At 55.8% G+C, this 23,856-nt stretch overlaps 4 protein-coding genes across 7 annotated transcripts in view; 2 read left to right on the forward strand and 2 right to left on the reverse strand.

Moving 5' to 3' along the window:
• Positions 1 to 3,908, forward strand: part of EYA3 (EYA transcriptional coactivator and phosphatase 3) — a 55,881-nt gene extending 51,973 nt beyond the window's left edge. For both annotated transcript variants that reach the window (XM_027713603.2, XM_027713605.2), the window contains one exon: positions 595 to 3,908. In XM_027713603.2, coding sequence (XP_027569404.1) covers positions 595 to 675 — 81 coding nt within the window. In that variant the 3' untranslated portion in view covers positions 676 to 3,908. The remainder of the gene's footprint in view (positions 1 to 594) is intronic.
• XKR8 (XK related 8) lies at positions 3,374 to 7,757 on the reverse strand. Its single transcript, XM_027713609.2, has 3 exons — positions 7,417 to 7,757; positions 6,484 to 6,680; positions 3,374 to 5,909 (listed from the first exon to the last, which is right to left on the reverse strand). The coding sequence occupies exons 1-3, from the start codon at positions 7,710 to 7,712 to the stop codon at positions 5,170 to 5,172; spliced, it is 1,233 nt and encodes a 410-aa protein (XP_027569410.2). The 5' UTR covers positions 7,713 to 7,757; the 3' UTR covers positions 3,374 to 5,169.
• A 2,168-nt stretch (positions 7,758 to 9,925) lies between these two features.
• Positions 9,926 to 14,783, reverse strand: RPA2 (replication protein A2). Of its 2 annotated transcripts, XM_027713611.2 has the most exons (9): positions 14,690 to 14,783; positions 14,415 to 14,527; positions 14,231 to 14,332; positions 14,047 to 14,160; positions 13,328 to 13,402; positions 12,054 to 12,167; positions 11,674 to 11,784; positions 11,402 to 11,496; positions 9,926 to 10,715 (listed from the first exon to the last, which is right to left on the reverse strand). In XM_027713611.2, the coding sequence occupies exons 1-9, from the start codon at positions 14,703 to 14,705 to the stop codon at positions 10,631 to 10,633; spliced, it is 825 nt and encodes a 274-aa protein (XP_027569412.1). In that variant the 5' UTR covers positions 14,706 to 14,783; the 3' UTR covers positions 9,926 to 10,630. The 2 variants fall into 2 exon arrangements, with proteins under 2 accessions (XP_027569412.1, XP_027569411.1); XM_027713610.2 differs by lacking the exon at positions 14,690 to 14,783 and having other exon boundaries at positions 14,415 to 14,591.
• Positions 14,784 to 14,952: 169 nt separating this feature from the next.
• On the forward strand, positions 14,953 to 21,345 carry SMPDL3B (sphingomyelin phosphodiesterase acid like 3B). 2 transcript variants are annotated; one of them, XM_039385759.1, is made up of 7 exons: positions 14,953 to 15,343; positions 16,784 to 16,881; positions 17,382 to 17,525; positions 18,099 to 18,271; positions 18,402 to 18,582; positions 19,151 to 19,284; positions 20,331 to 21,345. In XM_039385759.1, exons 1-7 carry the CDS (start codon positions 15,051 to 15,053, stop codon positions 20,775 to 20,777), a joined length of 1,470 nt encoding a protein of 489 aa, XP_039241693.1. In that variant the 5' UTR covers positions 14,953 to 15,050; the 3' UTR covers positions 20,778 to 21,345. The 2 variants fall into 2 exon arrangements, with proteins under 2 accessions (XP_039241693.1, XP_039241694.1); XM_039385760.1 differs by having other exon boundaries at positions 14,954 to 15,172.
• The last annotated feature ends 2,511 nt before the right edge of the window (positions 21,346 to 23,856 follow it).

The following is a 23,856-nucleotide window of genomic DNA, read 5'->3' on the forward strand; positions in this document are numbered from 1 at the left end:
TGGATGTAGCATGTTCAGAGGTTGGACTCAGTGATCTTGGAGGTCTCTTCCACCCTGGATGATTCTGTGTCCTGATCATAGCCTGTGGCTATCAGGATAATGCAGTTTCTCAGGAGCACAGAGGAGTCAGGGCTCAGTGGCAGCAGCACATCATTACAGCACCTGCTATTAGTCTGGATTACAAACAAGGAGCAGTTTGATTGATTTGGACAGGCCTAGATGAGTTGTTCAGTTGTGCTAATTAACAACAGTGAAGTGCACGGACGACTGTCAGGACCTTGTCTGCAGGCTTCACACGTTCTGCCATGTGCCAGAGCTGCCACCTGTGCAGGTTCCCTGGGAGCCCTGGGCAGGCATTCCTGGATTCAGCAGCAGCTCACAGCCAAGGTTTTTCTCGTGAGCAGCTGACAGTCGGTGCTGGTGCCTGTCATATACAGATGTGCAGATAAGATACAGATGTGCAGGTGGCCAATATCCATCCTGAGTGTGGTGTGCTCAGAACCACCACACTGCACAGCCCTGCAGGTGTACCCTGGCTGCTTCCACCTCAGCTGAAAATCCCTGATAAACTTGACTGTCCTCTCTTTGTCACAGCACAACATGCCGTTCTGGAGGATCACAAATCACGCCGACCTCGTGTCCCTTCACCAAGCCCTTGAGTTAGACTTCCTGTAAGAAGCTGGAGCAGAGGCGAGACTGCAGCTCCTGCGAGCTCTCTCCATCACTGGAGAGGCAGAAATCGCACACATTTGAGGACTCACTTTTCAGCTTGATGAAGAAAACATACCTGATGCAAAATCTACAGTGGAACATGACAGCAGGTCATTCCTCAGGAGTCCTGCCAAGTCCCAGAGGTGTCCTGCAAAGGAGCCCTAGACTCAGCAGGGCTACAGCTTGTCTGCCAGAAGGGACTTACAGAGCCAGCTGAATGCTTCTGGCAGGTGTCCCCAGAGGGAGGGGCCATACAACAGCAGAAGTATTTGTAAGAGCCCTCTCCTTTCTATTCAGCTTAGTTGTAGAACCCAAGTACACATAAAACCTTATTTTTATAGGAAAACGCTGATGGCAGAGCTGAACCTTCCTTGTTTTGCAAAGCCGAAGAGCTATGGTTTTTTTTCATGGGAAATATTAATGAAAATGTCAAAAATACCTCTATTGCTGTAAAATGTGTCCTCTCTCCTTTCCTGGGTGTTCAAAGCAGTTAATTTATTACAATGTCCTTATTTCCTCAATGTGGGATTACTGGAAAACAGAAAAATAAGGGAACGCTTCTGGGATATGTGGTTCCTTGTAGAGGCAATTGTTGGTGTTCTGAGTTTATCCTGGTGGCTTCTAGTCAAATATGTGCACAAGTCCTGTTAGCCAGCAGGAGACCATTGGATTCCAGCCTTTGCCCGGACCATAGATCCCACAGATTTTCCCTGTAAAGGAAAATGAAACCGCCTGTGAACATCAGGTATGGCAGACTAGTGCATACTGCTCAGATGTGAACAGAGTCCTCACCTGGACTAGGAATAATCTAATTCCTAAATCCTCATGAATGTTACAGAGAAGGCTCTGGCTATGGTTGTTAACCTTCACCTCTGCATTCCTGACTCCGTGTGTGAGAAAAAGCTCCTTTTAGTAGAATCAGATTCAGTTTTCTTATATCTTCTTTGCATTAGCCTAAATACATAGTGAGAAACAAATGCCTTGTTAAGAGGGACTTAATTTTCTAAGACACTGTGACTTGGCAGCCTGGAGCACACTAGCCTTGAGAGGAATGGCAATGTTGATTTTTCTGCCACTGTCTCAGAAAAGAGACTGGAGCCAGTGACCTGCAGCTCCCCTGGCAAGGAACAGGCAACTGGGGACTGGGGCTGGCATAGGGGCTGGTTTTGTGCCAGGTCAGGCTGTGTTTGGTGGCATCTGCCTCCCCCTGCACCCCGATGGCACCAGATCAGCAGGTGCCTGGGGTTCCTGCCCTGAGGACGGGTGTGTGCTGCACCCCAGCCAGACCTGTGGCTGCACCCAGACCCCTCCAGATTGCTGGTCCCAGCCCCACGTCACCTGTCTGGGACCCACAGGGGACTGGGCTGAAAGTCTGTCACTGCAGGGGGGACACTGACCCACTCGCTGTGCCCACACAAGGGATGTATTTGCTGCATTCCTTCCATGGCATTAATTACTGAGGGATATTTCCATCAGTGCAGGCTCCGCTGTGCCCTGGGAACATCTGTTCCTGGGCCATCTCCAGTGACCACTGGGGAGAAGGTGCCTAGAGCCAGGGGTTTGGATCCCCAGTGCTTAGGGAGTGGACCCAGGAGCTCTGTTTCATATTGTCCTAGCTCCTAGCTCCAGTTTCCTTTTTTTTTTTTTAATTAAATTGGAATCAAAGGAGATTCTTTTTCCAAGGTGGTCACAGGAGTCGGGAGTGATTAGCTTTCCATCCAGCTCCTTGTCAGGTGTTGGCCTTTTGCTCTGATCCCAGATGGATACTGGGTCTGCATATTTCCCCAGGAGCTCTGCAGCAGGAAAACACTGTTATGTGGGAGCTGCTGCCCACGAGCAGCAGGACCACTCACCCCATGAGGGGAATCTGAGGACAGGTGTCTGCTGCGGGTGTCACTGGGCAGCTCAGCAGAGGGGGACGTGTTTGGCTGCCCTTGGGGCTGCTGGCCCAGGAGAGCCCTGGGGCTGTGCTGGGGGTGTTAGCAGCAGGTTTGAAGAGGGGAGCAGGAGTCCCCAGGGATGTTCTCTGTACCAGATGGAGAGCTCAGGTGTGTTACCACCTATTCCAGGCAGCTGGAGCAGCTCCAGCTCCATGACTGCTGGGTCCACAGATCCAGTTCCTCTGGGGTCCCTGTGAAGTGTGTTACTGTGCCAGCCAGAGCTGTGCCGAGGAGCAGCCCCGTTGCTTCCAGGGTTGGAAATATCACCAGAGGATCAGGACTTACCTGGAGTCACAGAAGAGTCTGTGTGGGATCCTGAACATCCCTCAGTGAGTCCCAATCCATCCAAAGGTCTCCTGTAAGCAGGCTTGGGAGCTGTCCCAAGCTGTGCAGCAGCCTGTTGGGAGCACGTCTTGTACTCTGGCTGGCTAAGCTTTGGGATTAAAACCTGTGCCTTAACCTCCCACCACTGGCATGGCCAAGTAGCCCCTTTGCTTTGCTCCCGTGGGAAGCACCTGGTGAGAGCTGTGCTGCGGAGGGGCTGGGTTTGCCCCGGCATTCTTAATGGGTGCTGGGCCTGTGAGCCTGAGCTGGCTGTGCTTTTTGTTTGTTTACTTCCAAATGTTTTAAGGAAATTTTAAGATGTCGGTAAAATTTTAGCTGAGCGTGGAACTTGCAGCCACTGACATTTCATACTGATATTTATACGATGTTTCCTTGAATGTATGTAAAGTACTTTTATAACAGGAGGTTGATGGTACATTTCTGTGTTTGTTACTAAAGGGTGACCTGGCTATTTTATTTTTTTCCTCTGTTGGCTGAATTTAAGCCTTTTCCTGTCTCTCATGAGGCAGAAACAGCACCTCTATCCAAGTATTGATTTTTCTCCTGTCTCTGTCACCAGTTCAGCTACAGCCAGGTAGGCTAATGGAAGAGCAAACCCAAACACCTGAAGGACAGTCAGCTTGTGGGCCTGGGGCACCTGAGCTCACCTGGGTGCTGCCAGCCTCCCCTGCAGCTTCACCACAGCCACGGAGGCTTTAAAAACCACCTGATCCACTAATATTTGCTGCCTCTGAGAGCCCCAGGGGAGGTGTCTGTGCTGGCAGTGGTGGGCAGGACCCCTGGAGTCCAGAGCAGCCCTTGCAGTGCACAGCCCGGGCACTGCTCGCTGTGGGGTCTCTGCCTGTTCATGGTCTGTAATGGGAACTGTTCTATGAACTGGAAAAAAAATAATAAAGTCTTTATTTTCTATAGTGACTGCTTCAGCTTGTTTTCTGCCCCCGTGTCAGTCCCTGCCCCTGTGACAGCCTGGGCCAGGCTTGGTGGCACTGGCAGGTTACAATGCAGCCTCTGGGGAATCCTGGGGAGCCAGTGGGGCAGGGACTGGCTCCTGGGCTCTGCTGAGGTGCCCAGGGCAGGCACACAGTGCTCCCTGAACAAACCTTCCCTTCCCATTTCTTTTGCACAAGGCCATCAAACACCCCTCCTCCCAGCCTGTGCTGCAGAGCTGCTGGCCTTGGCCACGGGCTGATTGTTTGTAGGAGCAGCTGTGAAACAGAGTTCAGCTGCTCCTCCAGCTGTATCCTGCTGCCTTCCCTGGGATGGGGTTCCCCTCCTAGGCTGGGTCCTGCTGGGGGGGGAGTGATGGAGGCAAGGGGAAGGGGCCAGGAATCAATGCTTTGGGCAACCAGGACATGCCACAGCTGCCAACTGGGCCACAGCAAAAGAGGCAGAGGCTGCTCTGGGGCCTGCTTGGGTTTTGGCACGAATCTCTGGACCGCCCTGCCTGGGAGCTGGGTGGGTGTCTGTGCCCAGGTGGCAGCACAGCCCCACACTGACCACATGCACAGCCACCTATGGCTGAGAACTGCCCATGGCCAACTGCAGCCTGGCTATGGCATTAGGAGCACTGCCCAAGGTGTGGTGGTGGGAATGGCAGCCAAGGGAGCACGAGGTGTCCATAATAAGCCAGAAGCACCAAGCCACCCTGCAGCCACTCTGTCAGCACAGGCCTCCTTCCCATCCCTCCCCAAACATGGTGATAACAGGTGAGCTTTGACCTTGATACCAAAACTAACACACAAAGGAAGAAAACTCTGTCTGGAAACAAAGGTCAGATAGCCACAGCCACGGAGGAAATGAGCTCCCACATCCCTGCGCAGCAACGGCAGCAGCAGGCACAGGAGAGGCACAGAGAAAACAAACCAGTGCTCTTGGGGTTTTTCTTTTGAACAAGCTAATAATAAATAACAAGGAAAGCTGACACAGCACTGCACCCATGCTGGACCTGCCACATGCCACAATGTGCTGGACCTACCACAAACACCGTGGCTTTCCTTGAGGGTGCAGCCATGGGGGCCATGCTGTGTGCCATGGGACTCCTTGGGCATTTCCACATCATCCCTCATTCCTGCCAGGTCTCTCCAGCTGCCCAAAACAACAGCCTGGGGGAGCAGAACCAGGACCACAACTAACAAACAGACCTCCCCTGCATGTCCCTTTGGAGGAGCTGCCCTCAGGCAGCAGACTCGAGGGCAGCAGCCCCATTCAGGAAGCGCTGCCGTGCCAGCTGGGAGACAGGGAACTGGATCTGGGCCAGGCACTGCATCCGCCTGTTCACAAGGTCCGGCTCAGAGAACGAGTGAAACTCCAGCTCATCACTCCCTCCATCGGCATCCACCTCGTCATAGCCACCCTCCTGCTGCACCTGCCTGTTGGGGTGCAGCCACTTGTAGTAGGTGACCCTCAGCCCCAGTCCCAGCAGGTAGCAGGGCAGGGCGGCAGAGACCACTGGGAGGAGGTACCAGTGGTCCTCAGAGGGGGCCTGGCCCCAGAGCCAGGAGAGGGCCAGCAGTGTACTGTCCACCAGGATGAAGCTGTGGTAGATGATGCTGCGGTGCAGCGTCCTCCCCTGCGCCACGTTGAACCAGCTGAAGTAGAGGATCACGGCCACCATGGCCCGGTAAAGCTGCTCAGGGCCAGGTGATTCCATGAAGTTTGTGCCCTGCAGGCTGACCCAGAGGAACATGGCCAGCCACACGAGTGGGAAGTGGACAGCCACGCCGTAGGGCCAGAGCAGGGCGAAGAGGGCGACTGCCAGGACGCGGGGACAGATAAGGAAGAGGTTCCACAGGAAGTAGATGATGGAGGAGCCCCGGCTCAGCTCGTACTTGTCCTGCAAGAAGGAGCGCAGGGACTGGTGGTAGTCCAGCAGAGACCAGGACACACACAGGAGCGCAGTGCCAATCCCCAGGCCTGCAAACAGAGTTGGAGATGCTGAGGGGAGGCCGAGACAGGGCCCAGCCTGGCTCAAACCTTCCCCTGCCCGGTGCTGCTGCAAGGAGCTTCCCCCCCGCTCACTGAGCTGCTGCTGCCAGGGTCAGAGCCTCAGCACCCCTCTCTCCCTCAGCCTTCTGCCCTCCCCGAGGAGGAGGCTGGTGCTGGCCTTGCCCAGAAGGTGGAGAAGAAGCGCTGGGACTGAGTGGCCCTGCAGAGCCCACACAGGCAGGCCTGTGCTCCACCTACACCCACATTGGCATCTCCCTGCTCCCCAGCCTGACCCTCAGCCTCTCCTGGGGCACGTAAGGAAATGACCACAGTGGTCACAGCTCCAACCCTCCCACCCTGAGCCCAGCACGGTCCATTGCAGCATGTGAGTGCAGGACGGGTACACCCTCCTCTGTAACACGGGAGCAGAATGACCCTTCAAGCAAGTGTCCTGTGAGGTCCTGCAGCCCCCAAACAGCCCATCCGGTCTGTCCCATCCAAGCCCACTCTGACCCCAAGCCTGCACCCCCACAGCTCTCCACCCTGGCCCCAGACTCCTCACCCTGGGAGATCTCAGCCTTGTTCGTCTGAAGGATAATGTAGAGGAGCAGGGTGAGCTGCGGGGTGTTCTCGAGGAAGGTCTCGAAGAGCCGCAGCATGCTGATGTCGTGGGAGAGGAAGGCCATGTGTCTCTGCTCCTCCTCCTCCTCTACTTTTGCCCAGCACACCTTCCAGCCCACCTTCAGAGCATGGAGGCACCTGTGTGGGGACCCAGCCAGTGGTGAGGGGCCACACAAGCCCCTCGGTCCTCATGCTGCCCTGGCAGGACAACAAGCCCCTCCAATTTATACCCAAACCCCTCCTTCCCCCTCCCCAAACCAGGCACCACAGGAGCCACGCGATGCCCAGCCACGCGTGAAGTGTCAAACAGAGAACTGCCCTCAGAGGACCTGCCAGGATCGTTTCCTGCCCCCGGGAGGGGAGGCCCCGCCGCGCCCCCCGAACTCCCGGGAGTGCCAAGGCCCAGACGAGAATCCGGGGCCCCGCTCCGCTTGGTCGGAGGGCTCCGGCGGCGGCGACAGCACCGGGAGACAAGGGCTGAGCCGGGGGAGCTTCAGCTGGAGGGACAAAGACGGTTCCCCCGCGGGACTGGGCCGAACCGCTCTACCTGGGAGCCCCTCGGCCCCCCCGGGGCACCGCTCACCCCACCCCGGGCAGGCCGGCAGCTGAGGGGGCCGGGACCCTCGTCCTCCCCTGCCGGAGCAGAGTGAGGGGCAGCCGGGGGGGGTGAGGGGAGGCTGGGGCGGAGCGGGGATGATGCCCGGGGGTGGGCAGGGGGTGATGCCCGAGGGATGCCCGGGGGTGGGCATGGGGTGATGCCCGAGGGATGCCCGGGGGTGGGCAGGGGGGGTGCCCGGGGGATGCCCGGGGGTGGGCAGGGGGGGTGCCCGGGGGATGCCCGAGGCCGCGGGAAGCCGGCGCGGGGCTGCCATACCTGAAGAGGAAGCCGAGCTGCAGGAGGTGCAAGGCGGCGAGCAGCGCGGCGGGCACGGCGGGGCGCAGCGCGGGCGGGTCGGAGCGCAGCCAGAGCCAGCTGCAGGCCTGGGCGGCGGCCGAGGCGGCGGCGAGCAGCGACAGCGACAGAGCGGCCCAGCCCGGCTGCCCGCGCCGCACGTACTCCGCCGCCACCCACCCGTCCATGAACAGATCCAGCGCCGCCGCCGCCGTCCCCGCCGCCGCCAGCGCCAACTGCAGCGGCCCGAACCGCGGCGGGGCGGCCCGGGGGGACATGGACAGCGGGACCCGCCCGGCAGCGGCACCGGGACCGGACCCGCCCCGGCACGGACCGCACCGCACCGCACCGCACCCCGCGGGCCCCGCCCCCTCCCCGGGGCCCCCGCCGGCCCCGCCCCGCTCTCTGTCCCGCCCCTCGTGGCCCCGCCCCCTCGCCCCGCCCCCTCTCTCTTGTTCTGGCCCCGGCCCCCTCTCTCTGTCCCGCCCCTCACGGCCCCGCCCCCGCTCTCTGTCCCGCCCCTCATGGCCCCGCCCCGCTCTCTGTCCCGCCCCTCGTGGCCCCGCCCCCTCTCTCTGTCCCGCCCCCGCCCTCTGTCCCGCCCCTCACGGCCCCGCCCCCGCCCTCTGTCCCGCCCCTCGTGGCCCCGCCCCGCTCTCTGTTCCGCCCCTCATGGCCGCCCCGCCCCCCTCGTCCCGCCCCCCTCTCTGTCCCGCCCCTCTCGCTGTCCCGCCCCCTCTCTCTGTCCCGCCCCTCTCTCTGTCCCGCCCCCTCTCTCTGTCCCCCGCCCTCTCTCTGTCCCGCCCCTCCTCTGTCCCCGCCCCCGAAGTCCCGCCCCTCAAGGCCCGGCTCCCGCCGAAGCCCAGGCCTGGCCCGGCAGAGCCCCTCGGCCCCTCCAGGGAAGCGGCATCTCCTGGCTGCGGTTCTGCTACACCGAGGCCGAGCCGCCCCCAGCCCCGCACTCGCGTGTTCCCCCCCGGAGCCCCGGCTCCCCGCGGGGCCGCCGTGACACGCAGCCCAGGCCCGCCGGGGCTAAGTGGGGCGGGGGTGCCGGGGGTTCGGAGCACGGCCCTCCGCTGTGTCCGTCTGTGCTCCCCAGCCCTGCCGCTCCACGGCCCCTCCGCTCGCTCTGGCCCCGCCACAGAAGGTCGGGGGGGCCGGGACACAGGGGATGAGCTGTGGGGCAGCCGCGGCAGGACGGGCTGGAGCTCCGGTCCAGCCAGAACAGCATCACGCAGAGCTGGGGGGTCCCTGCCTTCACCCGCCCTCAGCGCGGGCAGCACAGCGCTGTTTTATCCAATTGCACAGCTGCTCTCTTTACTGCAAGCACTCCCGTGCACCTTCACTTCTAAAAATGGTCAGGAATTCCTAACCTGCGCACTTCCTACAAAAAGAAAATTACAGTACTTTTGGCTTCCAGATCTGATGGACTCCATAGTGAGATGTTAACCAGTAACACACCTACTACACGGTTTAGCACCACAGGCTACAGCTGGGCCACAGAACCCGAGCAGGACACAGATTTGCCCCAGCAGTAACCCCAGGAGCAGAGACCCCAGGTCCCCCAGGCAGCTCCACGGATGTGTCCACAGGGAACAACTGCTTTTGCAAAACAAAGTCAATTCACCACCTCCAGGCAACAGAAACCCCATGACCTGCAGCTCCCATAGCACAGAGATCCTACCAGCCCCTGAGCCCTCTGCCCCAGCCCTGGCTACATGTGCAGCTATTCCAGCAGTCCCTGGGCACTTGGCAGGCAGCAATCGAAGGACAGGGCAGCAATCTGTGTGCAGCACAGCACAGAACAGCAGCTCTCACCTGCAAGTGCAGTTCAGTGTCTCAGCGGTTCAGCTTGAAAGATCTGGGTCCTGCTTTTCAGCAACACCTTCACAAAGCGGAAAGCTGTGTGGTTCCTTCTGTGAGAACAGCTACATTACACACCTGAAATGCTCCTGAACATTTATGAACTCTTGAAGCGCTCTCATTACAAGTACAAAACAATTGCCAGAAGGCAGGTCTGTTTGACTTTCCTATGACAGGAAGCTCACCATGACTGAGGGACAATATGGTGCTGCAGTCGCTTGCAGCCTCCCTGAACAAGGCAGAGTTTGCAGAAAAACAGGAAACACAAATCTCTTATCTCCACCCCAATCCATCTAGAGTATCAACCTATATCCTAACAGTGTTTTTCTGTTACACTTTAAAAATGGTTTAAAGAATAAAATCTAATCACACTTGGTGTAATTCATTTGAGCTTCAGCTAAAATCATAGAACAGCACGTCCTGAGGTGAAAGAGACCCCCAAGGATCATCAAGTCCAACTCTTGGCACTGCACAGGACACCCCAACAATCCCACCCTGTCCCTGAGAGCATTGTCCAAACACTCCTTGAGCGCTGGCAGCCTTGGTGCTGTGCCCACTGCCCTGGGGAGCCTGTTTTGGTGGCAGAAATTATTTGGGCCCTATCTGTAACACTGATACAACATACTGGTTTCTGCTGCAGTACAATTATTTAATTTCTTACTGTCCAGACACTCATTTCAGTTTGACCTTTCAAAGCAAAAAGCTAAAGAAAAAATAAGGATAGTTAAGTATGAGGTGTGCTTTTACTCCCAGGTTTTGTCAAGCAGATGGTTTCCTTCTTCAGGGCAGAAAAGCCTCTTGAGTCACACATGCAGGCAAGGCTCCCCAAGTTACAGTTTTATTAGAAATGTTCAAAAGCTCTAGAAACAAGATCGCCTCTAGTACAAATATAGATTTAAATGCACAAACTAAAAAATAAAAAAATCTTTTCATGATTGCTGTACATTAGTGGAATTGCTACCCACTTTGTGAACGAATAGAAGGGAAGCTGAGTTAGGAGAAACAGCTCTAGAAACAAAGATTAGAAAGAGGCTCCTCTTTCTAACAGGCATCTTTTAAGGAGCCAAAACAAAATGAAGGTTCTGAAGCTTTGAGAAGTTCACTTTTCCCGTGTCTACTTAGGCTTTCAGTCACATGGTCACAGCATAGAATCAAGTCCAGTTAACAGAATCCTGTATGTTCTGCTTGTCCTGGAATTCCATGAGGAGGCATTCACAGAGTAACTGGGACCTTCTACAAAGAGCAAAGATCACCCTCCACGTCACTGAGCTTGGCAGGGTATCTTGAAACATAGACAAGCATTTTTTGGAGCTAAAATTAGCTGGAGGGAACTTCACTCAGCATCTGTTGACTTATAGTGATCATCATCCACCGTGGAGTAGATGTGTCCCTCGCTGCTGAGGAATTCCACGGCTTGCCTTGAAGAAAACCCCACGATTGATAACCAGTTAGCAATTAATTAGCAAATGTCACCACCCTTCTGCCAGGGATTTCCCATTTACAGATCCCATCCCCACAGTTCCCTCCTGGCAGCTGCCAAGGGAAGCTCTTGATGGCTCTGTCCTGTGAGCAGTGTAAGTGAGGCACAGAGTTTCTCCAAAGCTGTGACAAGGTGCTCCCCCCACAGCTCAGACTCAGTCTGTCACAGGGGAGAAGGCCACCACTCTCTGTACTTCCCAGGTAAAAGCAGGTCATGGATGTTAATGACTATGTTTCTAGGCCTCAAGGAAAAGTTATAAGTGATAGCAAAGGAGAATAGAACAGACTGTTCTCAAGTGTTCAGTGTGCAGAGAGCAAGGTAGTCCTTAAATTGGAGAAATAGTGCCAAAGCACTGCAGTACATCCAGGTACCTGTTGCCACTGAACTGATAAACGGATTGTTTTGAAAACAGGGGAGCAAAGCATTTGTCACACCTTCAACTGGCAATGGCTCATTCGGGGCTGTGAAGCCTTCAAAAGCTCTGGCTCACTGCTCCGTGCTGCTGGGGCCACCTGGATTACCCACACTGATTCACAGGTGAGTGCCTGGGCTTGTCCACTGTCCTCTCTGCCTCTGAAAGGACTGCCTGGATTTCCAGAACACCCTTCATTTCTACACACTTACTTGATCGTTGACATGCTCATACTGCGGAGCTGAAGTTTCAGCTCTTGCAGGCTCATACCTTCTGGGACAGGGCAGCTTTTTATCAAGTTCAGTACCTGGAGAAGCAAGAACCACCATTAGCACAGAGCTCAGATTCTCTGTCAGCAAGGCTGAACAGATCCATTGTCTTCAAAAAGTGATGGAACTTGCATTTCCCTGCCCCACATCACACATCACCCCCTGGCAGCCTCCACTGCCACTGCTGTGCTCCCAGAAAAGCTGCTGGCACCCACCTGGCTCTGGTGTGCCGTGAGCCCGTTCACTGGCAGGCTGCCACCTCCTCCATAGCCCCCCATGTCACTGATCCCAGCGGAGGAGAACGACGGCGGCGCACTCGACGCTGACTGGAATCATGAGAGAAGTGCTGTGGTCACCTGCCTGCCAAACCCATGGCGGTAAAGATTCTGAGACAGTAATTTAAAATAGCTTCTCATGGAACTGGACTGCAACACAATCTCTCTCCAAGGAAGCCAGGACTTCTCTTACACCCTCCCTGTAACCCAGCTCTAAGCTTTCCAGACCCACAATTTCCCCAGCAAAGCCAGAGGTCCCTCTTTGGGAAATCACCATCACCCAGGAAGGGCCACAATGGAATTGGGATCTTTGTACATACCATAAGATTTTTTCTGAGGATCATATGTGCATTGACAATCTCTAGTATGTGGGTGGTGAACTCATTCATATTTTCCAGAGGCATGATCTTAAATGCCACCAAGCTCTTCTTATTCTTTCAGAGGAAAAAAAAAACACCACAAAACAAAGAAAACAATTTACATCACAGCAACAGGAAGATGCAAAAAAACCAACCCAGCCATTCCCTCCAGGAATGGGACAGTGGTGGAATGAGAGCTTCTCTGCATGCAGCTAGTCCACAACGTTCTGACCTTCATCTTGTGCTGCTTTTGGCTGGGATAGAGTAGCATGGACTGGTTTTGGACTTGTGCTGGAAACAGTACTGGTAACACAGGGATGTTTTAGTCGTTGCTGAGCAACATTTGCACAGAGCCAAGGGCTCTCCTGCTTCTCACACTACCCCACTGGTGTTAGGCTGGGGGGGCACAAGGAGCCGGGAGGTGATACAGCTGGGACTGCCCAAGGGATATTCCAGACCATACAGTGTCATGCTCAGTATATAAAGCTGGGGAAAGGAGGAGGAAGAGGGGGTGTTTGGACTGATGGCATTTGTCTGCCCCAGGCACTGTTCCATGTGAAGAGCCAGCTCTCCTGGAGATGCTGCACACCTGCCTGCCCATGGGAAGTGCAGAATGAATTCCTTGGTTTGCTTTACTTATTAAACTGCCCCTATCTGAACTCACTGGTTATCTCACTTTGACCCTTCTGATTCTCCCCCATCCCACCAGGAGTGAGTGAGCAGCAGCAGGGGGAGGAGGAGGGGCTCAGGTGCCCTCCAGAGTTAAACTACAACATGTTTTCAGATGTGATTTTGTAAAGCAATGGAGATAGAGTCACTTCTCCTTCTAACTAGCTGGACTTTCCTTTAATGCATGCACCATGACTTGAATATTTAGTTATGAGGCAACCAGATCACATAATGTGCTACAAGAAGTGTCCCCATGAACCAGAACCTGGTCTAAGCTCAACAGTACAAACATCCCAGGACCTAATGACCTTCTGCTCTGCTGAAAACAACACATTGATGATGAGGGGCATTTTAAGTGAGTCCTCATTTTAAATGGTCCTCTGCATTCAGGAACAATTAAGAGTGTTATTAAATACAGCCCTGGCAGAGACACTGAAGGATTTGTCCAGAGGAAAGGATAAGCAAGAGACCATGATTAAGTGGATATTCTAAAGCAGCCCACTAACACTGAGCCAGATCTCCAATCCTTCTTGGCCTGGACTCAGACACAGGTGACATGGTCTTACCTGGAACGAACGGAGGTGACCAGCTACTTTGACATAAGTTCCTGGAGGTACCACAACATTCTCACCTCCTGCCTCCTAACAGAGAGGGAAAGGAGAGAGGTTTGCTGATTCACATTTCCATTTCTCAATTATCACAATAAATGACTCAGCAAAGGAGGCTCATCTCAAGCAAGCACAAACAACGTGCATTTCTATGTCCAGTAAGAGCAGTTAGATAAACATAATTGTAAATGAAAAATAAAAGCATTTACACACTGGAGAGCAGTCAGAGCCACTTGTCTGCTCTGCTGTTTCTGTCTGCTTATGAGAGATTCTCAGAGCAACAAGAGGAAAAGACTCTTGAATACTAAAAAAGCAAGTGTTCAATTCCATAACATGGCTGGGGAATGGGGCAGGCCAGAGCCATTTCTGAACTCAGGATAAACTTGCAGAAAGCCAATTGAATGTCTGCCTGATTACCCTCCCAAAGCTGTTCAACTGAGGGGACAGTGAGTAACCTCAGTTACAGCAGCATCTCCCTTGGATTTCAGGGACATATTATTCCTAAAACACTTCTCAGAAAAGCTACATCTTTTTGATAAAAAACCTCTGTGAGATGCAGGGAGCTGGTCCTTACAGGTCCCTTCCAGTTGAGACACTGTACTATTCTATAAGTTTTCTCTCCCCACTGCTCTCAAAGGCTGTCAAAGAAGCGTGTTCAGAGCAAATCCAATGCTTACATCGGTGTCAACCCATTGCCTGACGTCCATCGGCGCTGCTGTCATGTCATCCACTTTGTAGAGGATGTTGGTGGGCGCCTTCTCCGCGTGCCGGACGATGCCCACGACGGTGACCTGCGGGGAGGGGGGGAGGTTGCCCGGGCCGCCCGCGGGACTCGGGGCCGCCCCGCCCGCGGCCGCCCACCTGCGAGATCTCCACGTCGCAGATCCGGAATGTCTCGTCGACCTGCTCCGCCGCCAGCAGCTGCGACACCGTGCAGGGCACGATGTTCTGCGAGCGGCTCCGCTGCGAGGGGCGGCGGAGCGTCAGGGCCGGCTCGGTCCCGGCAGGACCGGCCCCGGCCCCGGCCGCCCCCCGCCCGGCCTACCTGCTTCTTCTCCGCCTGGGCGCCGGCGGGCGACCCGAACCCCCCTGGGGACTGCAGGTAGCCGCCCGGGGGCCCCGCGCCGCCCACGGTGCCGTACCCGCCGTCGAAGTTCCCTGAGGGGGGAAGGCAGAGACCGTGAGGCGGCGGCGTCGTCCCCGTCCCCACTGCTGCCGCCATCACGGCCTCGAGCGCTCCGTCCCAGCGGCCCCCGGGCGCTGCCCCGCGCCCCTGCCCCTGCCCCTGCCCCGTGTCCCGTGTCCCCGTCCCGTCCCCACCGTGCCCGCTCCACATGGCTCCGCACGGATCGGCCGCCACCGGCCCGCGCGCGCCGACCCTCCGCGCGCCGCCCGCGCCTGCCCAATCCGGGAGAGCCGCTCTGCCGGCCGGCGACCAATCGCGACCCTCCGTCTTCCAGCGCCGTCCAATAGAGAGAGGCCGTGGCGAAGCCGCCGGCGCCATTTTGAGAGCAGGCGCTGCCCGGCCCCGCCGCGGGGAGGGGGCGGGGCCGAAGGGGCGGGCCCAGGGCACAGGTGACAGGTGGGGCACGGGCGGGGGAGGGACAGAGTACAGGAAAGGACAGCAGAGCACAGGAGAACAGAGCACAGCAGAGCGCAGGGCACAGCCCAGGGTGCCCCCATGCAGCCCCTGGCTCAGTCCGTGGCACTGCTGCTGCTGTGCCCGCTGGCCGCGGCCCTGCCCGGTGCTCGCGGCGGCCGCGGGCGGTTCTGGCACCTCACGGACCTGCACTGGGACCCCGGGTACGAGGCGGCGGCGGCGGCGGGGCGGCCGTGCCCGTCGGGCAGCGCCCGGTCCGGGCCCGCGGGCCCCTGGGGCAGTTACCTGTGCGACGCGCCCTGGGCGCTGCTCCGCTCGGCCGCGCGGGCCATGCGGGACATCCTGCCCGCGCCCGACTTCGTGCTCTGGACCGGGTGAGGAGCGGCCGGGCCGGGCGGGACAGGGAAGGGCAGCGGAGCCCGGGCTCTTTCCGCGGTCCCCACTTCGGAGAGGGGAGGGGGGAACGTGCCTCGTAATGAAGAACGAGGGCGTGGGGGAGAGCACAACCGCAGCGAGGGCTCTCAACGCTCCGATACACCCTAGCAGTGAAAGGCAGGGAGGTGATGGAAGGATCACAACTCACGGTCCGTCCTTCGCTTGTTCATCCTGCCCGGCCCTGTCTGACTCCACAGTGACTCTGAGTGCCTGGAACGCCCAGGGAAGGGGCTGTGGGGTGTGTGTTACACCAGGTCCTGCCGGTCAGAGCAGTGGGAGGAGAGCGCTGCAAACCAGGCTTGTGGCATTTCTTCTGGCTGCAGATGAGGCACCTGGGAGACCTGTCTCAAAAAGGGGCTGTTTTGCTTTAGGAGTAGGGGTTCTCTCCTGTTGTGGTCTCCAGGAGTGGGTTTCTGGTCCCTCAAGTGCACTTACTTACTGCCCCAACAGCACTTACAGTAAAAGCTCTATTTGCATGGTGATTGTAAGTGTGTATGGCCTTTCTTCTCACAGTGCAACCTTAACCTGCAATCTGCTGCACTCTCCAGTTCCAGGAGGCTGTTGCCTCCTGAAAACATGAAATGTTTTCATTTTCTGTCCCCGGAGATGCATGTTGCTGCTTAGATGTAGTTATTGCTCCTTGTGACCTTATGTTGAGCATTCTTTTTCCTCAAACAATTTCTCCCAGTTCTCTCACATGATTTTGAATGTTGATCTCCCTCTTCAGTGGGCTGGTGGCCAGCCCAGCATTAACTACAAATGCCATGAGTGTGTCAGTGCAAACACAGACGTGTGTGTCTGGGGCACTTTGGAGCAGCACCGGATTGCTGCCTTACTGGACGTATTCCCTTGCTTTATGGTGATCACAGCTGTGCAAACAGCTCTGCTTCACTATTGCTGATCAGATGGTGCCCTCAGATTGCGAAGTGCTGATCCTGGCAATATTTCCAGGCAGCTTTAGTGCCTGTGACATGCCCTGAGGCAGAGGGAGCATCCCCTTTACACCCTTGTGTTCAGGGGTTTTAAGGTAAAGTGAATCACAGAGTATCCTGAGCTGGAGAGGACCCACAAGGATCATCAAAGTCCCACTCCTGGCCCTGCACAGGACACTCCAGCAATCCCACCATGTGCCTGAGAGTGGTGTCCAAAGGCTCCTTGAGCTCTGGCAGGTTTGGAGTGGAGCTTGTTTTCTCTCCGTGCAATTCCTTGAAACTCCCTCAGCACCCTGACCAGTCAACATGAATTCTGCCCCCAAAAGCTTCAACTGTCCCTTCTAGGAGGCATAGAGAGAAGTCAGCAAGTTTCTGTGCCTTGCTCATCGCTGTGAGTGCAGGTCCTGTTAGTCCCAGACAGTGACTGTGCTGCTGCTTTTTTTTCAGAGATGACACTCCCCATGTCCCCAATGAGCAGCTCGGAGAAGAAAAGGTTCTGCACATAATAGCAAACCTGACTTCTCTGATAAAAGAGACATTTCCAGGTAGGATTTGAGGGGATGAGAAGGGGAGAGGAGCACAGAGACTCGTGGGAAGGGCTTACCAGGGTGGAGAAATGACAGAATTCGGACAGAGAAAGGCACAGAAGGGCTGTGGTCACTGGGACTTGTTTGTCCTCTTCCCAGTGGCCTCAATTCTGATGTGCCTCATGCATTGATGCACTTTCATGTTCCAGGTTAGCTCACTCAGGAGAGAGGAAAATAAAGGTTTCTGTTATTAGCCATTAAAGCAGAAGAAACTGCAAGATTCCCTCAGACATAACCCCTGGCAGCAAGAGAGAAGGCACTGCTGTGCCAGCTCAAGGACTCGGCTGGGGGGGCTCATCCCGAGGGGGGTCAGAGCTGAGCAGTGCCCCTGGTCAGTGTGGCCCCAGGGCAGGGGGTGGGGGACTGGCCCTGGCAAAGCCTTGGCCTTGAGTGCCCCAGGGAGCTCTGGGGAGCTCTGCAGCTCTGACTCCTCTGCACCTCCTTTGCTCTCTCTCCAGGTACCAAAGTCTATGCGGCGATGGGCAATCATGACTTCCACCCCAAGAATCAGTTTCCTGGGAAGGAGCACAGGATCTACAACCAAACAGCGGAACTGTGGCGGCCCTGGTTGAGTGATGCCTCCCTCCCTCTCTTCAGAGCAGGTCTGGCACCACTGGCTCGTGTTGGCAGCACTCTGGGGAGATGAGGAAGGGTAGGAGAATACCATGACCAGTTTTCCTTGCCTTAGAGCTCAGAGCATCAGTATTCATAGAAGACTGGCAGAGGAAGGGTCCAATTTAGTGCTGATTTCTGGCATGGAGTTCTACTTGCAAAAAGATAATGTTTTTTATACTTTAGTCTCTCCTGTCATTGTCAAGTTACTGGAAAGAATGCAGAGTGGTGAGCTGCACAAGGAGGAAAAAGATCTTTAAAGGTACCAGCTGGGGCAGGCAGTGCTGTGCCTCCTCATAGCTGCCCACTCCTGGTGCTGCCCACTGTCCCCATGCAGGTCTCCCTTCAGTGGGACAGGCACAAGCATGACAAGAGGCACACAGGGAAGAGTCACCCCAAACACCCATCCTGGAGTGGGCAGAGCACTGCTGGTGCCTGGTCCAGGCAGTGCCCCTGCTGTGGCTATTGCTAAGGAGAGCAGAGAGAGGTGGAAACAAAGGGATCTGGGATCACAGCCACCAGTGTGACCAGACCTCCAGCTCTTTCCCTGTCGTGTTTTTCAGGAGCTTTCTACAGTGAGAAGCTGCCCAGCCCAGGGACGAGAGGGAGGATGGTTGTCCTCAATACCAACCTGTACTATGACCAGAATGACGAGACAGCTGCTGAGGATGATCCTGGGGGGCAGTTCCAGTGGCTGGAAGAAACACTGACCAACGCCTCCAGAGCAGATGAAATGGTATTAACAAAGGGATGAATGAACAATGGCTGTAGAGAGCTCCTCCCAGCCCTGCTCTCCCCTGGGGCAGTCACAGACACAGGGCTCTGTGGGCAGCATGGGCTCTGTGCTCAGGGCAGCTCTTCTGCAGGTCTACCTTGTGGGGCACGTCCCTCCCGGCTTCTTTGAGAAGAAACGAGGCAAGGCCTGGTTCCGGAGGGGCTTTAACGAGCGGTACCTGGGCATTGTGCAGAGGCACCACAGGGTGATTGCTGCCCAGTTCTTTGGGCACCATCACACCGACAGCTTCCGCATGTTTTACAGCGACACAGGTACCCGTTCTGCTCACCCAAGCACCCGTGGGACAGCTCTGCCAGCTCCCAGAATCACTGTCCATGGGAGGTGTCAGTGGCTGTTGGCTGCAGGCAGCTGAGAAGTCAACAAAGGCTTGTGAAATGCTCTGGGCAACAAGAGGCATCAGTGGTTCTCATCTCCACCCCCAGCCTGTAGCTCCTGACCTCCTTCCTGTTCATCCTCAAATGTTGTTTCCCCTCAATGACTGGCAGCTTCTTGCCTGTTGCCTGTGCAGAGGTTTAGGCATGGCTGGGGTGTGAGGGAGCAGTGTTGGAGTGGTGCAGAGTGCTCTGGGCACAGGGGGTGGTTCCCCAGCCACCCTCACTGCAGGAGCCCTTGCCTGCAGTGGAAAGCCTGTTCCAGGCTGCAGGAGCCCCATGTTCAGACCCCGATGCTGCTCCATGTGCTGATCTTTGTGTGCACCAGGGGCTGGTGACAGAGATGCTCTTGGGCAGTGCCATCAGCTCCAGGTGCTCGCTGCGATGGGGACAGGGTGTGGGGCAAGCCAAGGTCTCCAGTCACAGGTTGCTTTGCCTTTCTGTGAAGGTTCTCCAATCAATGTCATGTTCCTGGCCCCTGGAGTGACTCCCTGGAAAACAACATTACCTGGAGTGAATAATGGAGCCAACAACCCTGGGATTCGGGTGATCGACTACGATCCGGACACCCTTCAGGTGTTGGTAGGGGATCCCCTGTGCTGCACACTGCAGCTCTGGAAGAGAACTTCTATTTCTCCCTGTGGTCAGAACAGGCAGGACCACAGGAGCTGAGCAGCTGTGTGGGAGAGGACCCTGACTCAGGATATTTGAGCCTCGTGTCTGGCACAGATATTTAGTCAGAGTGTCAGTGAGTTGAGGCCCAGGCCCCCACAGCCAGTGCATCCTGCTGGGATGAGTTCCTCAGAGCAGGGGCAGACAGGTTTTGCCGGGTTGTTCATGTCCTTAAGAGAGATTCCTTTGACACTTGCTTTGCTCCCCAGATAATGTGGATCACAGAACTCCTCTTTGAGTACTAACAGACCTGTCAGATCCCCTCCAAAAACTGTAAACCATCTGGAAAATTATTTGTGTACCTCTGTTTGCTAAAGTGATGGATTTGATCTGAATTGAGGTGAATTGTAGGGGCAGCTGCTGTTTCCCATCTCTTGCTTGCCAGGAGGTAGAGGATGATTGCTTGTACCTCCTATTGCAGTGGATGGAGCTCTGTAGTTGCTCTGTTTACATGTTTATAGCTTGTGAAGTGAATGCTAAAATATGCTGTGCAAGGCTGGGGAGCCAGTGAAACAGAGAGAAAAAGGGCAAGAGATTGAGAACAGAGGTTGTGAAAAACTTGATTCTTCAGTTTGTTCACAGTTGAGAAATTAACTTTATTTGGGAAGTAACACTCCTCCAGCCCTTGCTTCTGCCAGTGGACAGTACTGATAGTAACTAACTGATGTTTGAAGAAGGCCAGGCTCAAAGTTTCTGATGTTTGGATGTAAAAATCAAGCAGAGCAAAGCCACCCCTTCAACCTTTAGGAAACAGGCTGCATTTGGGGTGGGTTCTGGAGGCTCTCACCTGAGGTGTGTCTCCAGGTGCCTGTATTGGTAGGAAGCCCTGCCAGGGGCAGCTGTGCCCTGGGGGCAGGGGATGTGCTGCTGTGGTTGTGATCCCAGCCCAGCCCAGCATCTCACTCCGGGCCAATCCTGTCCTGATGTGTCCCCACTTCTCTTTTTCTCTCCCTCAGGATATGGTGACTTACTACTTGAACCTCACTCGTGCCAACACGATGACCTCGCCAGGGGAGGCAGAGTTCCCAGCGTGGGAGGCAGAGTTCCCAGCGTGGGAGGCAGAGTTCCCAGCGTGGGAGGCAGAGTTCCCAGCGTGGGAGGCAGAGTACAGCCTGACAGAAGCCTTCCAGGTCCCTGATGGCTCCGCGCGCTCCATGCAGACAGTGCTGGAGAGGATCTCGGGGGACCCTCACTACCTGCAGAGCTACTACGAGTTCAACTCTGCCAGATATGACCTGGCACCGTGCGAGCAGGAATGTCGTGTGGATCACCTGTGTGCCATCAGGGAAGTTGATTTTACGAAGTATGATGAGTGTGTGAAAACCAGCAGTGCTGCCTCTGCTGCCAGTGGCATTTGGCTTTTGGTTTTCTGCGTGTTCTTAGGACTTCTCAGTCCCCAGTGAGTGCCGTGATGGCCGAGAGAGAAAGAGAAAAGGAGGAGAGCACAAGATCACACTGCACGTGAATCAGTGATTTTGGCATTAGAAACCAGGACAAAATCACTAGTGTTTACTAAAAGCTCTGCGATACTGACTTGCAATTTTCTAGACAAGCTTGATGTGTGAGGGGGGTACAATAATCATGAGAACCTTGTTGTGCTGGACTGCCTGCATTGAGGAATCTGTCTCCCCTCTGCTGGGACTGCTGGGATAGCCTCACAAATCAGATGAAGACCAGGCCTTCCTGTGGACATGACCTGCCCACAGGTGAGAGATGTGTTCTTGGAGGCTGCTGCCAACATTCCTCAGGTTGGCACACAATTCTTTTCTGGAAGGACGGTACAGCTGGTGACCCAGAAAGTCTTGTTATGGTGGCAGAAGCCTCTGGCTTGTGAGCAAAGCCACGTGGAGTGGCAATGTCTGGACTTCAGCAGACTTTGGTGTCTCAGTGCTGAAGAGGAAGCACTGATGATTGTCTTTGCACCCTCCAATTGCTGAGCATAAACAGCTCTATTCTCTCTTCTGTGCTCTCTTCACTTGCATTCACTGAGTTCCCTCCCTCAGCTGGGCGTGGCAGCTTCGCCAGTGAGATATGAGGTGGTGATTTACAGCCTTGGGCTTTGCCAGCTGCTCCGAGACCTTGAGGGAACCAGTACAGAGTGCTGGTGTTGGACTGTGGGTACGGGGGATGAAGTGCAGGAGGAGCATGCATTGGCTATGGAGGCAGCTCTGGGCTCTCCGGGGGGTCTGACCCGGCGCTCTCGAGGCAGTGGGTGGTCGTGCCCAACACACGTACCCGAGCAGGCCCCGGATGGCCGTGGCTTTGCCGCCGTGGATGGTGTTTGCCCCCGGGACCCCTTCAGAGTGTGTGTGGAGCGATGCTGCGGTGCCCGAGCACTCCCCGCCGGCCCCGGTGCAGCCCGGGAAGGGCCGGGACCCCTGTGAACACCCCACCCCACTCCTGGGCCGCAGGGCTGGCAGCCCCTCTGTCCCCTCCAGCTCCGTGTCACCACAGCTCCCTGCAGCAAACACAGATCCGAAAGGGTGGGAGGCAGGTGGGATTGCCGGCGTGGCCCGTCCTGAAATCCTCCTGTTTGCAGCGGGATGACCGAGCGGGCACGTCCCAGCCCGGGCCCATCGGTCCCCTCGTTAGTTCTGAAGCCCCCCCGAGCGAAGCGTGGCCGGGGCTCCGGGGGGCAGGCGGTGCGGGGCTCGAGGCTCTGCCCCGGTGCAGCAGAAGCGCTGCGGGACCGTGCGGGGCGCGGGGACCCCGCGGGGCTGCGGGGCCGGCCGGGGCCGGTCGGGGCCGAGCCGGGGCCGGGGCTGCGGCGGGAGCGAGGTGCGAGGTGCGGAGGGTTATCCCGGCGGGAATGATGGGGGGCCGGGGGAGCCGGGGTGACGCTGCCCCGTGGGGGGGCCGCCGGTCCGGGGCGATCCTGCCCCCACATTTAAGGCTTCCTCCTCCTCTACCGTTCTGCAACTGTGCTTGAAACCTTTCCCAGATGTTTGCCAGATTTTATGGCAAAAGAGACAGCAAGGGTGATGTACAAGAAGGTGGAGAGCAGAGACTGACACTCTTTAGCTGCTTCTCTCTTAAAGCTTCCCTGAGGAGGACATCGGTTCTGGAAAATTCATACAAAACAAAAGACAATAACCAAATCCACCACCAGGGCTGCTGGAAAGCTGCTGCTCTTGCTGTTTTACTGGTTATGGGACCTTCAGGGAAGGGTCATTTAACCCTGTGACCCAAACTTCACAGTTGTTGATCCTAAACTGGCTCCAGTCTTACTTCACACTCTCCCTCTTTCTCCAGCACTGCCTTTCCCACACCCAGCAGGTAAGGCCCACTGACACCACACAGCTCCTATGGATGAGGAGCTGTACCTGGTGTTGAGAAGCAAAAGCAGAAACATTTTTTCCCCTTTACCTACTACTGCTAGATTGAGAGTTTTGAGATCAAAGAACCTACAGCTGTCCTGATTGCTTTTCAAAAAGCACATCTCAAACAGCACTTGACCCCTGAGCCCAGCAACCGCCCTTACAGCCCCAGGTCTTCTCCCAAGCCATGTCTTGCAGTCCAGCCCTCTCCTGTGGTCTCTCCCCGTGCCACTGAGGTTTCAAAGTCCTTGGTGTAATTGCACAACTGCACACTATTGATGGAAGGATCAATGTGATCAGGCAAATGTCGTCTTTAGTAGGAGAAAGACAGATTATATAGTGCTCATGACGCTTAGTTTCTTGTTCACACTACATTGGTTACATAAGGAAAACATACTGTGGTGTACAGCACTAATTGGAAAACTGCAGGTGTCCATAGAACTTGTTTTCTTGCCAAAACAACTCCTCCTTCACCTTGGCACAAGGCCTGCAGCCATATTAGTGGCGCAGCATTTTTTGCTATCTGTACCCAGCCATGCCAAGGTGAAACACACAGAAATGCAAGGAAAATTGTTCACACAATTTTTGTCTTGCCAGAGCAGACTCACCTGTTCTGCACTGGAAGCTGTTCCTGCTCTCCTGAAGGGCCCCAGGATGATCCCAGCTCCTCTCCAACAAGTCCTGCTTTCAGGCGTGTCAGTGCAGGGTCTGACACATCAGTACCTCACTGAACAGCCCTGCGAACACACCCCCTGTCAGCTCACCTCGAGCTCTGCGGCTGCCCCCTGGTGCTGCCCTCTCGTATTTCCAGACCGAAAGACAAAGGAAGGGTTACAGTGACAATCCAGGGAATGCTGCAAGGACAGATGTTCCTGGAAAACACTACTATATTCTTTAGCTCAATCATTGTTGATTCAGCTGCAAACTAGTCTCCATTTTGTTCCCATCTCTGCATTCACACTGCAGAGGTCTTCTGATTATTGTGCAAGTTGCCTCCCTTTTAAATCCTTTATTTAATACAGGAGATGAACAGCTCACCAACCCACACTGACAGTGTCAGACCACAAAGGGAACCCCTTCACCTGCACCAGCAGTTTCTGCCTGTGGCAGGTGAGCAGCTTGCACATGAACTGTGAGCCTGCTGCCAAAACCGCAGTGCAAATGT

Source organism: Pipra filicauda, unplaced genomic scaffold, assembly GCF_003945595.2.
Source record: "Pipra filicauda isolate LSUMZ 115617 unplaced genomic scaffold, ASM394559v2 scaffold431_size579624_pilon, whole genome shotgun sequence".
Lineage (NCBI taxonomy): Eukaryota > Metazoa > Chordata > Aves > Passeriformes > Pipridae > Pipra > Pipra filicauda.

What these genes read in the sequence shown, in the direction of transcription:
- SMPDL3B (XM_039385759.1), top strand. Translation starts at nt 15,051, where the DNA reads ATGCAGCCCCTGGCTCAGTCCGTGGCACTGCTGCTGCTGTGCCCGCTG. An exon ending in GACTTCGTGCTCTGGACCGG is followed by an intron (nt 15,344 to 16,783) that starts GTGAGGAGCGGC and finishes CTTTTTTTTCAG; the next exon opens with AGATGACACTCCCCATGTCC. An exon ending in GATAAAAGAGACATTTCCAG is followed by an intron (nt 16,882 to 17,381) that starts GTAGGATTTGAG and finishes CTCTCTCTCCAG; the next exon opens with GTACCAAAGTCTATGCGGCG.
- XKR8 (XM_027713609.2), bottom strand. Translation starts at nt 7,712, where the DNA reads ATGTCCCCCCGGGCCGCCCCGCCGCGGTTCGGGCCGCTGCAGTTGGCG. An exon ending in CAGCTCGGCTTCCTCTTCAG is followed by an intron (nt 6,681 to 7,416) that starts GTATGGCAGCCC and finishes GTCCCCACACAG; the next exon opens with GTGCCTCCATGCTCTGAAGG. An exon ending in CAAGGCTGAGATCTCCCAGG is followed by an intron (nt 5,910 to 6,483) that starts GTGAGGAGTCTG and finishes CTCTGTTTGCAG; the next exon opens with GCCTGGGGATTGGCACTGCG.
- RPA2 (XM_027713610.2), bottom strand. Translation starts at nt 14,591, where the DNA reads ATGGCGGCAGCAGTGGGGACGGGGACGACGCCGCCGCCTCACGGTCTC. An exon ending in GCGACGTGGAGATCTCGCAG is followed by an intron (nt 14,161 to 14,230) that starts GTGGGCGGCCGC and finishes CCCTCCCCGCAG; the next exon opens with GTCACCGTCGTGGGCATCGT. An exon ending in GTCACCTCCGTTCGTTCCAG is followed by an intron (nt 12,168 to 13,327) that starts GTAAGACCATGT and finishes TTCCTCTGAAAG; the next exon opens with AATAAGAAGAGCTTGGTGGC.